Source organism: Narcine bancroftii, chromosome 13, assembly GCF_036971445.1.
Source record: "Narcine bancroftii isolate sNarBan1 chromosome 13, sNarBan1.hap1, whole genome shotgun sequence".
Classification (NCBI taxonomy): domain Eukaryota; kingdom Metazoa; phylum Chordata; class Chondrichthyes; order Torpediniformes; family Narcinidae; genus Narcine; species Narcine bancroftii.
The window spans coordinates 63,668,281-63,682,538 of record NC_091481.1 but is presented as its reverse complement, the minus strand read 5'-3'; the positions used below and the strand labels follow the sequence as shown (position 1 = coordinate 63,682,538).

Sequence of the window (14,258 nt, the reverse complement as noted above, 5' to 3'; positions counted from 1 at the left end):
TTATCTTTCTTGCTGTGCTGGGAATAGGTGCTGGGTAAGCAGTTTTTGGGTAATATAAGCCATGGTCCCGCTGCTGAAGTTTGAGACTCTCCGAGAGGTGGCAACAACTCTCAGCAAGAAGAAGAAGAACTTCTGAAGTCCAGCCAACGTCCCGGTCAGGGGAGGTGGAGAAGCTGCTACCGGCGCCCTGACAACCAACTACAAGTGTGCAGTCGTTGCCTCGCTTCGGCAGTTGGAACCAGTCCAAGCGTTGATAAGTATAGTTGGGAAGGGGTTGCATATTGTAGTGTGAAATCAGCTTTTGAATTTGTAATAAACATTTGTATAAGGAGGAGTCACGTGATGGAGTAGTGGCCGGTCAGGGAATTCCAGCCCTCTCCCGAAAAGTTACAAAAAAACACACAAAGCACAAAGGTACAAGATTAAAATTTATAATAAAGTAAAAATAAAGGTGAGAAGAAAATGGCAGCGAAGAGAGAAAAGTCGAAAACAACGGGAAGAAAAGAGGAAGAAAGAATGTCGGAAGAAGGTGAAGGCCTTACCTGTCCGAAGAGGCCCGCCGCAGAGAGAGAAGCCCGCTCCCTCAGGTCAGTGGAAGTCCCGGGCTCGGGACTACAAAAATGGCTCACAGAGCCGAGTAAAAGTGCGCAACCGCGCATGAAAAAAAACACACTGACGGGAGGGGGGAACAGCTGCGGAGTCAATCTCCACAGCTGAGAGAAACACCTGCAGCACAGCAGCAGGTGCAGAACACAGACAATAACGACAACAAGAAAGAAGAGGGTAAAAAGAAAACAAGGAAACAACAGATGGTCAACCCAGAGGAAGAAGAAGAAGAACAGAAAGAAGTGGAAGAAGAAGAGAAAAGCAAGACAATGGATGTATCTTTTTTTAAAGAATATATGGAATCAGTGAAAGAATGGCAATTACAAGAATTTAATGAGATAAAAAGAAGAATTAAGAATGCAGAAGAAAAAATGAATAAAATGGAAATGGCCATGTCAGAGATAGGAAAAAGAGTGGAAAATATGGAACAACGAGAAATAATTGTAGAAATGGAAGTAGAGGACTTAAAAGAGAAATTAGAAGAATCTAATAAAAAAGTTAAAGAGGCACAAGAGCTGTTAGCTCAGAAGATAGATATAATGGAAAATTATAATAGAAGAAATAATATAAAGATAGTGGGCCTTAAGGAAGATGAAGAAGGCAAGAATATGAGAGAATTTATAAAAGATTGGATCCCCAGGGTCCTAGGAAGACCAGAATTACAGGAAGAAATGGAAATAGAGAGGGCACATAGAACTTTAGCCCCGAAACCACAACCGCAGCAAAAACCAAGATCCATTTTAGTAAAATTCTTAAGATATACAACAAGAGAAAATATATTGGAGAAAGCAATGAAGAAATTAAGAGAAGACAAAAAGCCACTGGAATATAAAGGTCAAAAAATTTTTTTCTATCCAGACATAAGTTTTGAACTCCTGAAGAAGAGGAAGGAGTTCAATACAGCAAAAACGATCTTATGGAAAAAAGGATATAAATTTATGTTAAAGTACCCAGCGGTACTTAAAATAGTTATTCCAGGGCAACAAAACAGACTATTCTTGGATCCAGAGGAAGCAAGAAAATTTGCAGAACAACTACAAAACAAGCAGAGAGATGAAGACATGTAATGAGAGTAAAAATGACCACAAACTATATGTATGTGTGTAAAGGGGTATATGTGTGTATATATATATATATAGTGTGTATACATGAATGTATCCGTATTTAGAGGAAAATATATAGAGTATAGACAAGAATTAATAAGGGAGGGAAAGGGAATAGAGGGAATAAGGAGGGAATTAAAAGAGTGATCTTTGTTACATATGAAAATTGAAATCTTTTCCGGGGGGGGGTGGATGGGGAGGAGTTATGGTCACTGCAAAATCAGTTGACATTTGCGAGTGAATTCGCAAATCCAAATGGAGAGGGGAGATGTGGTTGCCCGACAAGGGATAAAGGGCAACTCAGGAGGGGGAGGGGAGAATGGGGTTAAAGAAGTTTTAAATAGGAGAATAAGGAAAATGTTTGATGTTTTAGAAATGTTGTCTTATAAAGTGTTCAAAACAATAAAGCAGAAATGGATAAGAAGGAAAGGTGATGATGGAGAAACGGAAAGGTAAGATAAACAAAGTATGAAATGGCTACGCTGAACTATATGACTTTAAATATTAACGGAATACATAACCAAATCAAAAGGAAGAAACTGCTAAATTTACTAAAAAAAGAAAAAATTGATATTGCATTTGTGCAAGAAACACATTTAACTGAATTGGAGCACAAGAAATTAAAGAGAGATTGGGTAGGACATGTAACAGCAGCGTCGTATAATTCAAAAGCAAGAGGAGTAGCTATATTAATTAGTAAAAATGTGCCAATTAAAATAGAAGAGGAAATAATAGATCCAGCAGGGAGATATGTAATGATAAAATGTCAGATATATTCGGAGTTTTGGAATCTACTCAATGTATATTCACCTAACAAAGAAGATCAAAAGTTTATGCAAGATATTTTGTTGAAGATAGCAGATACGCAGGGAACATATCAATAGGAGGGGATTTCAACCTGAATTTGGATTCAAATATGGACAAAACTGGGAAAAAAATTAACAGAAAGAACAAAGTAACCAAATTTATAATTAAATCAATGCAAGAAATGCAACTTTTGGATATATGGAGGAAACAACACCCAAATGAAAAGGAATATTCATATTATTCGGGTAGACATAAAACATACTCAAGAATAGACCTATTTTTGTTATCAGCTCGTATGCAAGATAGAGTAAGAAAAACAGAATATAAAGCTAGAATATTATCCGTCCATTCACCTCTGATATTGACAATAGAGTTGGAGGACATCCCTCCAAGAATGTATAGATGGAGATTAAACTCCATGCTACTTAAAAGGCAGGATTTTAGAGAATTCATTGAAAGACAAATTAAAATGTACTTTGAAATAAATACGGAATCAGTGAAAGATAAGTTTATACTATGGGATGCAATGAAAGCGTTCATTAGAGGGCAAATAATAAGTTATGTAACCAAGATGAAGAAGGACTATAATCAGGAAACAGAGCAGTTGGAAAGGGAAATAGTAAATATAGAAAAAGAATTAGCAATGAAGGAAGATACAACTAAAAGAAGAGAATTGGCAGATAAAAAAATAAAATATGAAACACTACAAACATATAAGGTGGAGAAGAACATAATGAAGACAAAACAGAAATATTATGAACTAGGGGAAAAAACACACAAAATTCTAGCATGGCAGCTTAAGACAGAACAAGCTAAGAAAATGGTATTGGCATCAAGGAAAAAAGACAAACAAATCACATATAATCCAAAGGAGATCAAGGAAAACTTTAGAGAATTCTATAAACAATTATACCAAACTGAAAACGAAGGGAAAGAAGGCAAAATAGATGAATTTTTAACTAAAATTGAACTACCAAAATTACAAATAAGGTAACAAAATAAATTAATAGAACCATTTGAAATAGTAGAAATACAAGAGATAATAAAAAAAATTACCAAATAATAAAACACCAGGAGAGGATGGATTCCCAATAGAATTCTATAATACATTTAAAGATTTATTAATTCCTCCCCTCCTGGAAGTAATCAACCAGATTGATAAAACACAAAGTTTACCAGATTCATGTAAAACAGCAATAATTACAGTAATACTAAAACAAGGGAAAGATCCACTCTCACCAGCGTCATATAGACCAATATCATTACTTAACACAGATTATAAGATAATAGCTAAACTATTAGCAAACAGATTAGCAGAGTATGTACCGAAAATGGTAAATTTAGACCAAACTGATTTATTAAAAAAAGACGCACAACAGACAATATTTGTAAATTTATTAACTTAATTCAAGCAGTAGAAGGGAGTAAAGCGCCAACAGTAGCAGTTGCTTTAGACGCAGAGAAGGCCTTTGACAGAGTAGAATGGAATTATTTATTCAAAGTATTGCAAAAATTCAGTTTACCAGAGAAGTATATTAATTGGATTAAAGCATTATATAAGGGGCCATTGGCAAAAGTGACAGTAAATGGATATATATCAAAGCAATTTAACTTAAGCAGGTCAACACGGCAGGGATGCCCACTATCACCCTTATTGTTCGCGTTAGCTATAGAACCACTAGCAGAATTGATAAGAACAGAAAATAATATAAAAGGGATAAAAATAAAAGACAAGGAATATAAAATCAGTTTATTTGTGGATGATGTTATAGTATACTTAACAGAACCAGAACTATCAATAAAAGAATTATATAAGAAATTGAAGGAATATGGAGAAGTGTCAGGTTACAAGATTAACATAAATAAAAGTGAAGCAATGCCAATGAATAATGCGGATTTCTCAAAATTTAAGAAGGAATCACCATTCAGATGGCAAATGCAAGCAATAAGATACCTAGGTATACAAATAAATAAAAATCTCGGCCATCTATATAAACTCAATTATTATCCACTAATGAAAAAATTACAGGACGATTTAGAGCATTGGAAAGATTTACCATTAACACTAATAGGAAGGATAAACTGTATTAAAATGAACATTTTCCCAAGGATATTATACCTATTTCAGGCATTGCCAATACACTTGACAGAGAAATTCTTCAAGGAGTTAAAGAAAATAATAAGGAAATATTTATGGAAAGGGGGGAAACCGAGGATAGCACTAGATAAATTAACAGAATGGTATAAACAAGGAGGCTTACAGCTGCCAATCTTTAAAAAGTATTATAGAGCCGCACAATTAAGATACCTATCAGATTTTTATCAAACAAGGGAAAAGCCAGATTGGACTAGATTAGAACTAGATAAAATAGGGGAAAAGATAGCTGAACACATATTATATAAATGGGATGAAAAATTGGTACAACGTAGGAGTTCTCCAGTATTACATCATCTACTCAATATTTGGAAAAGGATTCATGTAGAAAGGAATAAAACAAATTACCAATTATCAAAACTATTATTGACGCAAAATAAGTTACTCCCTTTTACAATAGATAACCTTTCCTTTAGAGAATGGGAAAAAAAGGGATCAAAAGAATAGAAAATTGTTTTTCAGGAAATAGATTATTATCCTTTGAACAAATGAAGGATAAATATAATATAACTCAAGATACAGTGTTGGCATATTACCAATTGAGATCCTACTTGAAGGACAAATTAGGAATCAGTCTGAGTTTACCAGAGGGAAGTAACTTTGAATATGTGATTACAGATACAATGATAATCAAAAGATTTATAACAAATATGTATATTAAACTGCAAGAAAAGGAGAATAAGGAAACAAATGGTAAAACTAAACAAAAATGGGAACAAGATTTAAATATAAAGATAAAGAAGGAAACATAGGAGAAGTTATGTTCCGGAATGATGAGAAATACAATAAATACGAGGCTACGTATGATACAATATAATTGGATACACAGGCTATACATTACACCTCAAAAGTTAAATAAATGGGACCCAACAGTATCTGACAGATGTTTTCGATGTAAAAAAGAAATGGGAACAACAATTCATGCAATCTGGACATGTGAGAAAGTAGAAAAATTTTGGGAAGATCTAAACCAAATATTAAATAATATTACAGAAAACGATATACCAAAAAATCCAGAGATCTTCCTCTTAAGTAACATAAAAAAACAAAGAATTTGGAATTGATTTGGATGGTGCACAAAAAAGATTTGTTAAGATAGCTCTAGCCGTAGCAAAAAAATGTATTATGTCAACCTGGAAATTGGAAGATAATTTGAAAATACAACAATGGTATATAGAAATGAATAATTGTATTCCATTAGAAAAATAACATATAGTTTAAGAAATAATATTGAAATATTTGAACAAATATGGGAGCCTTACATGAAACACAATAGAGAAAACCTACCGGGGACATTCACTGCCTAAATTAATGAAAGGAGAGGGAAATGAAAAGAATTGACTCAGTTGAATTTCTTGTTTATTTTTATTGAATGACAACATTGTTTGACTGGTTTAATGTATCTTAGATTTTGTACTTTAAATGGATGGGGGGAGGTAGGGAGGGTGGGATGGGAGGAGGGAGGGGGGAGAAAATGACACTGTATATATTTGAAAAGGAAAATGTATCTATCATGGTCAATGTGGTTTATGGTGTGAAAAATAAAAAATTTTAATGACAAATTAATGAACATTTGTATAAATTGAACTGCTCTCGGTGTGTGTGTCTATTTTCTTTCGGTAGCTCAAACACTGTGACCAATCTAAAACGAACAAAATGAGAGGTATAAGTTTACCCAAGACAATCATAAATATGTCATACGCAGTAAATGGTAGGGCACTGAGGAGTGTGGAAGAGTAAAGAGATCTGTTGTTCCCTGAAGGTGTCGCAGGTGGACAGGGTTGTAAAGAAAGCCTTTGGCATCTTAGCCTTTATAAATCAAAGTATTGAATACAGGAGTTGGGATGTTATGTTGAAGTTGTTTGAGACATTGGTGAGGCCAAATTTTGAGAGTTGTTTGCAATTCTGGTTGGCCAACTGCAGGAAGGATATCAGTAAGATTGAAAGAGTGCAAAGAAGATTTACTAGGAGTTGAGTTATGGGGAAAGATTAAACAGGTTAGGACTTTATTCCTTGGAGCAAAGAAGAATGAGGGGAGATTTGATAGAAGCTTACAAGATTTTGAAAGATACAGACAGAGTGGATGTGAGTAGGCTTTTTCCAGTTAGATTGGGGGGAGATAAATACAAGAGTTTTAAGCTGAAAGGGAAAGGTTTTGGGGGAACATTAAGGGAAAGTTCTTCACTCAGAGAGTGGTGGGAGTGTGGAATGAGCTGCCCTCTGACGCTGTGAAAACTGGCTCGAGCTTGAGTTTTAAGAATAGATTGGATAGATAGATGGATGGTGGAGGTCTGGAGGGTTTATAGAATGGAAGTAGGTCAATGGGACTAGTGGAATAATGATCAGCACAGATGAAGGGCCAAATGGCCTGTTTTCTGTGCTGTAGCATTCTATATCACATAGTAGCATGTTATTATCATATTGTATATCATCCCTCTCACCACCTCCTTAGCATGGGCTTTGCTTACCTGTCGAATCTCCTCAAAGACGATTGTGAGGACCCAGATGTACAGAACGAGCTCTACGTTGGACGGACCCATGGGTAATAAATCCAAGATTAAGACGTAGGTGAAGAGGAAGAGGAAGGCGAAGTACATGATGACGTTCCCAAAGAAAGAGGTCACTGGGGTCCCCCAGAACTGCTTCCAGCGCACCATCCAAAAGGGCCGCCTGTTTCTGCCTTTCACTTGGACCTCAGCCCCGTCAGCGCTGTCACCAAGGGAAGGAAGGTGATATTTGGTCAAGGATCAATGACATCTGCCACCATTGCTGGAGGCTCTCAAGGCAATGGTACCAGAAATGAAAGGGTTAGTATATGAGGAACGTTTGTCGGCTCCTGCTCTGTACTCGTTGGAGTACAGAAGGATGGGGGGGGGGGCGGACTTCATTTGGAATGCTAAAAGGCCTGGACAGAGTAGATGCAGCAAGGGTTGTTTCCCATGGTAGGGGAGTCTAGGACAAGAGGGCACAACTTTTAAATTTAGATCTTTAAATTTAGACATACAGCACAGTAACAGGCCCTTTTGGCCACTCAATTACAACCAATTGACCTACAACCTCCGGTACATTTTGAACAGTGGGAGGAAACTGGAGCGTCCAGCAGAAACTCGCGCAGACACAGGGAGAACGTACAAACTCCTTACAGACAGCATGGGATTCGAACCTCGGTCTTGGCTCTGCAGCAGCGTTGTGCTAACCGTACTGTCCTTCAGGATAAAAGGGTGCCAATTTAAAATAGGGTCGTGGAAATAATGTCTTTCGCCAGAGGGTCGTGAATCTGTGGAACTTGTTGCCACAGGCGTCTGTGGAAGCGAGGTCGTTGGATGTATTTAAGGCAGAGATTGACAGGTATTTGATTAGTCAGGGCATCAAGGGTTACAGGGAGTGGGGCTGGGCGGGTGGATGGATCAGTTCATGAATAGAATGGCGGAACAGACTCGATGGGCCAATGGGCCAATCTGCCCCTATATCTGTAATGGACAGGCAGCGTCCACCACCGAGTGGTGCTGCTGTGCTGCCTGCCAATCAAGGTCAAAGACTCACCCCAAGCCATCAAGGTGAACCTTGTGATTGGCCCACCTAAATCACCAGGTGCTGCAGTCCAGGAAGCTCGCCCAGACTCAGCCGTGACCTTCACCCAGTTGGCCCAGGTGAATAACCTCAGCTGACCCCTACTGAATCCCTGCTTCGAGCCATAGCAACCAATAGGGCCCATACTGCCCCTTACGATTGGCCCCCCAGCTTTGCCCCCAGAACTATAAAGGACCATGTGCCCCTTTGTTCTCTCTCTTTGGACTCCTCGTGGCGTGCAATTATCACCTTCCGCACTGGGTTGGGGTGAGGTCTCGAGGCTAGGTAGCTAGAGTCGTGTCTGTACTGGTCAAGGGGGTGGAGGGGCGTAGTATCACCTTGATCTGATTGTTGAATGTATATACTTTTGTAATTTCCCCAGTTTCTGTTGGTTTCCCCCCTCATCATCCCCTGCGTATTGTGTGTGTGTAGAAGTTTGCTTGATGTATCGACCCTGTTGTCCTGTTTCCATCCCTGAAATAAACTTGTGCTTTGTACCTGCACTTCGGTCTGGTTCTTAACCTGTGGGACCCACACGAACCCAAACAACAATATCGTGATCTTGTGAATCCTGCGTTGAACTCTCTGGTGACCAGCTCCTGATTCCTGGCCAGTATTCTTCTCTCTGCTACCAGTGTTTCTCATCCAATGTCTGCAGGACCTTTGTGTTCTCTGATGCTGTATAGCTGTTAGCACTCTCTGTATGAATGTACTGCATGGGCACCGATGACTCCTTCCCTTAGAATCCCCATAAAGGCTGTTATACCTAAACCACTCCCTCAGTACCTGCCTTGGAACACGTGAGATATGCTGATGTCTTATGGTGATTAAAGCCTATTAATCACAACTCTCGATCTAAAATGGTTGATTGATAGCGCTACATGTTCACAGGCCACTTGCTTTACAACTTGTTATTCCTCATTCATTACACAAATACCTGGCTTTCACTGAGTTGTTCCACTTTGCTTTAATGCTGGAATTTCTGTTGAGGGGGCAGAGGGGAAACTGAACTACAATGCAAGCCTGTGATAAACACAGATTGTGTGGCCCTGGGCATGTGCTATAACCTGCCACAGCTAGGAATGGGCAAGATATTGTCAGGGTGTGCGCAGGGCGCCAGAAAACGGGAAGTGCCCCCCCTACCCTCCCACACCATTTGAGAAGGAGAAGCAGAGGAGACGACCCTAAGGGAGAGCACGGCAGCGGGCCAGTGAGGGGTTCTGTGGCTGAAGAGCAGCAGGTGGCGACACGAGGCGAGGAATCCACGCAGGCTGCGGTCAAGGGACTTGACGCGGGGTGCCAGAGATGGGCTGTAGATTGGCTGAAGGGGTTACCAGGTATCAGAACCAAGATGCCAGAGGGAACCAAGGGGCTCTGGAAATTTCCAGATTGTGTCGAAGGTTTGGATCTGGAGCTTGGGTGGCCGAAGGTTTGGACCGGAGCCTGTGCGGCTGCGAATCCATGGGCATTCAGTGACTCTGGGGGTGAGGGAACTCTCTTTTGCTTCTCTTTCTCTACCTGCAAGGGGCGCAGAGCAGTTTCTGCTGATGGCCTTACCGTAGATGGAAGGAAATATTGTGTTATGTCATACTTTCTGTTTTACTACATGACAATTAAATAATCTTGAAGAGATGTTAATGCATCAGTCTAGTTTCCATTACATTGCAGACAGTTCAAATAAGGAGTTAACTCAATGCAGAAAGTGTTACCCACCAAGATCCCTCAGGCAGCTGAAGCAAGACATCATTCTCGTTGCATTCCGGCTCAGAGTCAGGACTTCCTGGCAACTGGTCTTCTGAGCTGCTCCTGCATGCAGAACAGAACCGTAAGTGACACGCTCTGGGATATTGTCAACTCCTAACGCCTTCCTCTTGCAATGCTTGCTGCGCGGTCTGCAAATGTCACAAACCTCGGGACGATCAGGGAAACGTGGAGTAGTGGGAAAGGTCAAAATAAAGACACGCACACAGAAATGCCGGAGGAACTCAGCTGGACTCGCAGCATCCATAGGAGGCAAAGCTATAAAGGCGAAGGGGACGTACGGTTGGGTGAATCGGTCAGCACAACGCCTCTGCAGCACCGTCGATCAGGACCGGGGTTCAAAACCTGCTTTGTCTGTAAGGAGTTTGTACATTCTTCCTGTGTCTGTGTGGGTTTTTCCCGGGGTGGGAGCTCCGGTTTCCTCCCACCCTCCAAAACATACCGGGAGTGTAGGTTAATGGGGTGTAAATTGGGCGGCACAGACACGTATGTCCGACGCACCATCAATAATCGCAAAAGACTGAAGTTGTGAAACTGATAGGATTTTTTTAACGATAGACTGGAACAGCCGTCAACCTCGTTGACTGGTCAAGGCGGAGTGGAATGGGGAGCACGCAAAGGGGTAAGGGTAGGATCGGTCTTGGGAGGCGGGTCCAGCTGGCAGCAGCTAATCGTAGCATAACAGTGGATCACCACAATGTTTGAATTTAAATATATTACTGACATTTCAGGCCTGAGCCCTTCTTCAAGGTATAAGCAAAGATCAGGCAGGAGTCTTAATTAAAGACTAAGGATTAAGGTGGAAGAATGTCCAGAGGGAGGAGTCCATACCAACAGCCAAAAGGTGTTAATTGGATAAGAGGAAAGGTGAGAATGGATTTTAAATTTAGACCTACAGAACGGTAACACACCCTGTTGGGCCAAGAGCCCATCGTGCCCAAACACACCCCATTGATCTACACCACTGTTCATTTTTGAAGGTCGGAGGAAACTCACACAGATTTGGGGAGAACGTACAAACTCTCTACAGACAGCGTCGGTTTTGAACCCCGGTCACTAGCAAAGTAACAGCGTTGTGCTAACCGCTTCACTGACCATGTCGCCCTTGGCTCTGTGAAAGGAGGCAGAGGGGAAAAGGGAAGAGAGAGGGAGACAGAACTAGAGGGAAGGAGAGGGGAGGGGTTTCTTTATGGAAACAGCGGAATTCGATGTTACTGCCACCTGGTTAGAGGGTGCCCAGACGAAAGATGAGGACTAGTGGGTAAAGTTCCGCTCTGGGAGTAAGGATGGGGAAAGACTTTGCAAAGTTCTACATAGCGTGTTGGGAGAGAAGGACAGAGGGGTGGGGTACACGTGCGGGCATCTTGCTCAGCCAAAGGACATCCAGTGAGATAACTGCCAGGGCGAATAGGAGCAAAGAAGAATCTGGTGAAGGAACTCATCAGGTCAGACATCAATGGGAGAAAAAGAATGGTCGATGTTTCGAATCTTGATGAAGAGCCAACCATCAGGCTCCTCAACAACAAAACTCAATCAGGGACTGATTAGAGGACTCTCACTTTTGCAATTTATTGGGGTTCTGCCCCTCTCTATTGCACAGTCAGTTTGTTTACATTTCTTTATTTGTTTTCGCGTGCAAGTTGTGCACAGTTTTTTTCGCACTACCAATAAGTGGTAATTCTGCTGGAAAATGAATCTGAATCAGTTCCAACCCTAAACATCGAGCTGATCGATCCAGCTTGTTCCTCCAGAAGAATGTGTTAGGCAGGACTACCATTTCACCGCTCCCTATTTCCTGTACCACTGCAGATGATCTTCTCTCATTGCCCACCAATTCCCTATCGAGTCTCTTGTCCATTGTTTAGGGAAATTTACAGCAGCCAGTTAACCCTTTGTATTCTAGATAACTCTGCAAGGTCTCCTCTCAACCTCCCAGGCCCCAGCCAAGCCATTCTCTGTATCACCCAAGCCTTCAGGATCAGAATTTGCTGTCTGAAATGCATTGTTTTGCGGCTGTCTTGCAGTGCAAATATTTCTATCAACCACCTGACAAAATAAATTAAAATGGTCCAAGAAAAAGGGAAGAAGCTGTCCTTGTGCCCCTGAGTGCTTGTCTTCAGGCTCCTGGACCCTCTTCCCCCCGCCACCCCCCCCGAAAGTAGCAGAGGGCATGGCCTGGGTGGTGGGGGTTCTTGATGATAGAGGGTGCTTTCTTAAGACACCGCCCTTGTAGATGTCCTCGATATCCTGTGCAACCAGTCAGAAGGCTCTCCACAGATTTCTAATCTGCCTGCGTACCAAATCTCCTCAAACTTCTCACTGAAGTAAAGCCACTGGTGAGCATTCTTTGTGATTGCATCAACATGGAGGCCTCAGGACAGATCTTCAAAGACATTGAGCGCCCCCCCCCCCCAAGGAATTTCCAGTCTCTCTATTGCCCAGGCCTTCCAGTCCTGGGGACATCCCTGCAAATCATTGGTGAGTGAAAGGAGAGCCTTCATCTAAATTAAATACCAAAACAGCAGGTCAGGCAGCATCTGTGGAGGGAGAAGCAGAGCCAACTTTACCTGAAGTTGATGAGGTTGCTGTATATGAAAGGGGGGCAGAAGAAAGTGAGTACCAGCCTCCAGATCTCCGTGTTTCTGTCCATCTCCCCCCACCAGATCTGACTCAGGAAGGCCTGTGGAATGAAACCGGTCATGAGGGAGAGATAGAGGCCAGTCCACCTCACGCTCACCACATCCCATCAAGTCGACTGCTGCACCCCTCAGACCCCAAAAACATCCACATCTGGTTGGTGGAAAGAAAACAACAGGTCTGGAGCAGACATTATGAGAAATACTCATCCCACAGCATAGAACAAGACCTTTGCTCCCGTGTCCACACAGATCCTCCATTAATCTCATTTTATTCTCCCCATATTCTCATTAACTCTCTCCAAATTTTTCCAATCATCTCCATACTAGGAAAAACATCCGGCGGTCAATTCACCTCCCTACCCATGCATCTTTCAGAGCAGGTAGAGAAAGCCCACATGGTTAGCATTGAACCTGGGTCTAAGTCCTGGGATTCTCTTTCCAACACTGCTGTGGGTTGATTTCCCTCCCCACCACCACACAGTAGGGTGGCTATTCCAAAGGAGGACATTAAACGATATTGCAAAAACGACAAATATTGTAACCTATGACCATGTCCCACCCTACCACACGGACAGCAATTGCTCAAGGAGGTGTCTATAGTGTGGATTGTGAAGAGTCATGTGAACTCTCCAGTGAGCCTGAGATAGGAAGGGTTAGATCTGCCCACCTGATGTGTGACTGGACCTTGCAGCTGACGTGTGATTGTTCCTTTGGGTGTCAATCAAATGCAAGATCCACCCACAGGTGAGGCAAATGCGCGATTGGTCTGAGCGGGTCATGTGGATGGGCCCCGTATTGAAAAAAAACCACATGTAGAGCCTGCTCGTTCACTTCAGCTGCTATCTCAAGGTCATCGTTGAAGTCCAGGCTGCCGGCCACAGGAGGGCCAACTGTGACTGGCCCGAAACCTGAGTTGTGGGCAATGCTGTGAACCAGGTTCATTTTTGATATACTTGTTAGTTGTAATTAATTTACTGTTCGTTAAGTGTGCTGCGCCTGTGGGTGGATGGACATTGTGTGTTTAACCCTTGCATTCCCAATTGGGAGGTGAGAATGTTTAGCAGCGATTTATCTGCACCCGATGTGTAGTTATTTGTGTGCTGTTGCTGTGTACGTAAGTCTGTGAGTGTGTGCCCTTGTTGTGAATTCCCCCATGTGTAAGTAAAGACCGCTGTTTGTTGTTAACATATGTCCAGCCTTGATTCTCTTTGAACTGGTCAAGCATATACTGAACACGCCATCTCCTCAGTTTAGGGTGGGCAGTCAATGGTGCCCCTTATTACTGATTCATTCTCTGATTTCCATAGTGCTTCAACTTCATGGAGTCAGAAAGCATGGAAAGAGGTCCTTCAGCCCAACTTCCCGCTGTAGTCCCACCTGCATGCATTTTCCCCATATCCCTCTAAACCTATGTATCCGTCCAAACGTTCCATGAAGGTTGCAATTGGCCTTGCTCACCTCCTCTGGCAGCATCATTTTATACACCCACCACCCTCTGTGTGGAAAAAGTTAAACCTAGGTCCTCCAGTTACCGATATTCCCAAAGCTGGGCAGAGGACGTTCACCTGATCTGCTCCTCTTCTTATTTTGCACTGAATGTGTGGTGCTTTCACCGCC

At 41.9% G+C, this 14,258-nt stretch overlaps 1 protein-coding gene across 4 annotated transcripts in view; it reads right to left on the bottom strand.

Moving 5' to 3' along the window:
• The window catches only part of LOC138748421 (transient receptor potential cation channel subfamily M member 4-like), a 73,276-nt gene that overhangs the window by 28,382 nt on the left and 30,636 nt on the right, over nt 1–14,258 (bottom strand). For all 4 annotated transcript variants that reach the window (XM_069908616.1, XM_069908613.1, XM_069908614.1 and 1 more), the window contains exons 15-17: nt 12,570–12,682; nt 9,955–10,047; nt 7,140–7,380 (exon numbers count right to left, since the gene is read on the bottom strand). In XM_069908616.1, coding sequence (XP_069764717.1) covers nt 7,140–7,380; nt 9,955–10,047; nt 12,570–12,682 — 447 coding nt within the window. The remainder of the gene's footprint in view (nt 1–7,139; nt 7,381–9,954; nt 10,048–12,569; nt 12,683–14,258) is intronic.